Source organism: Echinops telfairi, unplaced genomic scaffold (assembly GCF_000313985.2).
Source record: "Echinops telfairi isolate 266 unplaced genomic scaffold, ASM31398v2 ScPeMD7_23;HRSCAF=83, whole genome shotgun sequence".
NCBI classification, from domain to species: Eukaryota; Metazoa; Chordata; class Mammalia; order Afrosoricida; family Tenrecidae; genus Echinops; species Echinops telfairi.
The window spans coordinates 41694850-41696487 of record NW_022103920.1 but is presented as its reverse complement, the minus strand read 5'-3'; the positions used below and the strand labels follow the sequence as shown (position 1 = coordinate 41696487).

The 1638-nt window shown below is 41.0% G+C and overlaps 1 protein-coding gene across 1 annotated transcript in view; it reads right to left on the bottom strand.

Annotated features, from left to right (window-relative positions):
- The window catches only part of ORC5 (origin recognition complex subunit 5), an 89736-nt gene that overhangs the window by 58137 nt on the left and 29961 nt on the right, over positions 1–1638 (bottom strand). Inside the window, exons 3-4 of the mRNA XM_045288947.1 lie at positions 414–427; positions 74–102 (exon numbers count right to left, since the gene is read on the bottom strand). Coding sequence (XP_045144882.1) covers positions 74–102; positions 414–427 — 43 coding nt within the window. The remainder of the gene's footprint in view (positions 1–73; positions 103–413; positions 428–1638) is intronic.

Sequence of the window (1638 nt, the reverse complement as noted above, 5' to 3'; positions counted from 1 at the left end):
CTTTTATTTCTGACCTGCTGACTCCCATTACTTCTTTGTATGCAATAATTCACTCGAATGACTCAGAACTCACGGAAAGTACTATTCTTCCAACCAGTTTTACTGTAGGGGAAAAAAGGTTACAAAAAGAAAAACACACAGTGGGAGACCAGAGAGGGTTCTCAGCATGAAGCTTCCCCATTTCAGAGGATACACTAGGCTCCCGCGTGCACTGATGCCTTACACCAGCCTGGACGCACATAAAGCTTCAGCGATCAGCTTTCACTGGGGCTCTGCCCTAAGCCTGGTCAAGCCCGAAAGAAGATCACAAGGTATTATGCCATGGGGTTTTTCTGGCCTGTCCAAGTGCCCACCTCAAAGTCATTTCATCACCTTGCTTACCTTGTTAATTAGGTATGGTCTTAAGTACTTACCAAAGACACTTCAACTGCAAGGGGTTTTTGAAGAGATGTTCTCTTGAGAACAGGAAATAAAGTCCAAAGTCTTTGACTAAAGTTAATATAAACCCCACACAAGGGAATAAGGATACCAGTACAGGTAAAATGAAGGCATTATTTCCCTTTCTTACTCAAAGAGGCAAGACAACCGACATCCAAGCAATTCAGAAAGCTTTTCCAGCTCTTCCTCTGTGAGATTTTCAGGGAGGCTTTGCTATTCTATTTGAATTATTTCTTAGAATAAAATCTAATGCCGGTATATTAAAGTAAATCGATCTTTAAGATACCTCCTAAGATTCTTGGCCTTTGCTGTTATATAAACCTTTTCTTATTATTCAGTCAAACACTAATGGAGGTGCTGCTGTGAAAGGACTTTGCAGATACAATGAAGATCCCAAAGAGGAAAATGATGCTGTGAAACTGAAGATAAAGAGCTCTGGTGGCACAATGGCTAGATGCGTGGCTGCCACCCAGAAGGCTGGCATTCAAACCTACAGCCTAGATGCTAGAGACCAGACGAGTTGCTCTTGTAAAGATTTAAGCTTAGGAAATCCAATGGAACAGATCTATTCTGTCTTTTAGGTCCTCACAAGTCAGAATCTATTCAACGTTGCATAGCAACCACCACCACGACAAGGGCAGCATCCCAGTGGGTCTGACTTACTCAGAAGAACCCATCAGAGAGCAGTTTTCCCTAGCTGCTCAATGAAGAAGTCAGAGCTTCTATGTACGAGGACTTTATAGGGCATTGTTCACTTAAAGCGAGAGAAGACCAAATAGAAAGAATGAGGGTCCTGGTTGGCTGACACAATGGGACTTCATTTCTACAACTACAAGGAATTAAATCCTGTCAGCAATCTGTAAGAGCTTGGAAGCAATTTTGTCTCTAAGGCCCCCAGGTGTGAATTCAATCCAGCCAAAACATTAAATTTAGCCATCGAGTACCCTGAGCAGAGCCTCTAGCAACATAATAAGTACTTGCAAGAGCTGCGAGTAAAAAAACGCCACAAAAACATGTGTTGTTCTAAGCTGCTAAGTTTGTAGCTATTTGTCATGCAAGAATAGAAGACTAACATACACACTTAACTATAAATATAAAAACATATTCCAAAGCCATGTAGGAAAAAATTCTGAACCATTTTGCCTTTTAGAATATAACCATTTTCCTTCCTAAACTTTGGAGAAACAAAACTAAATACTG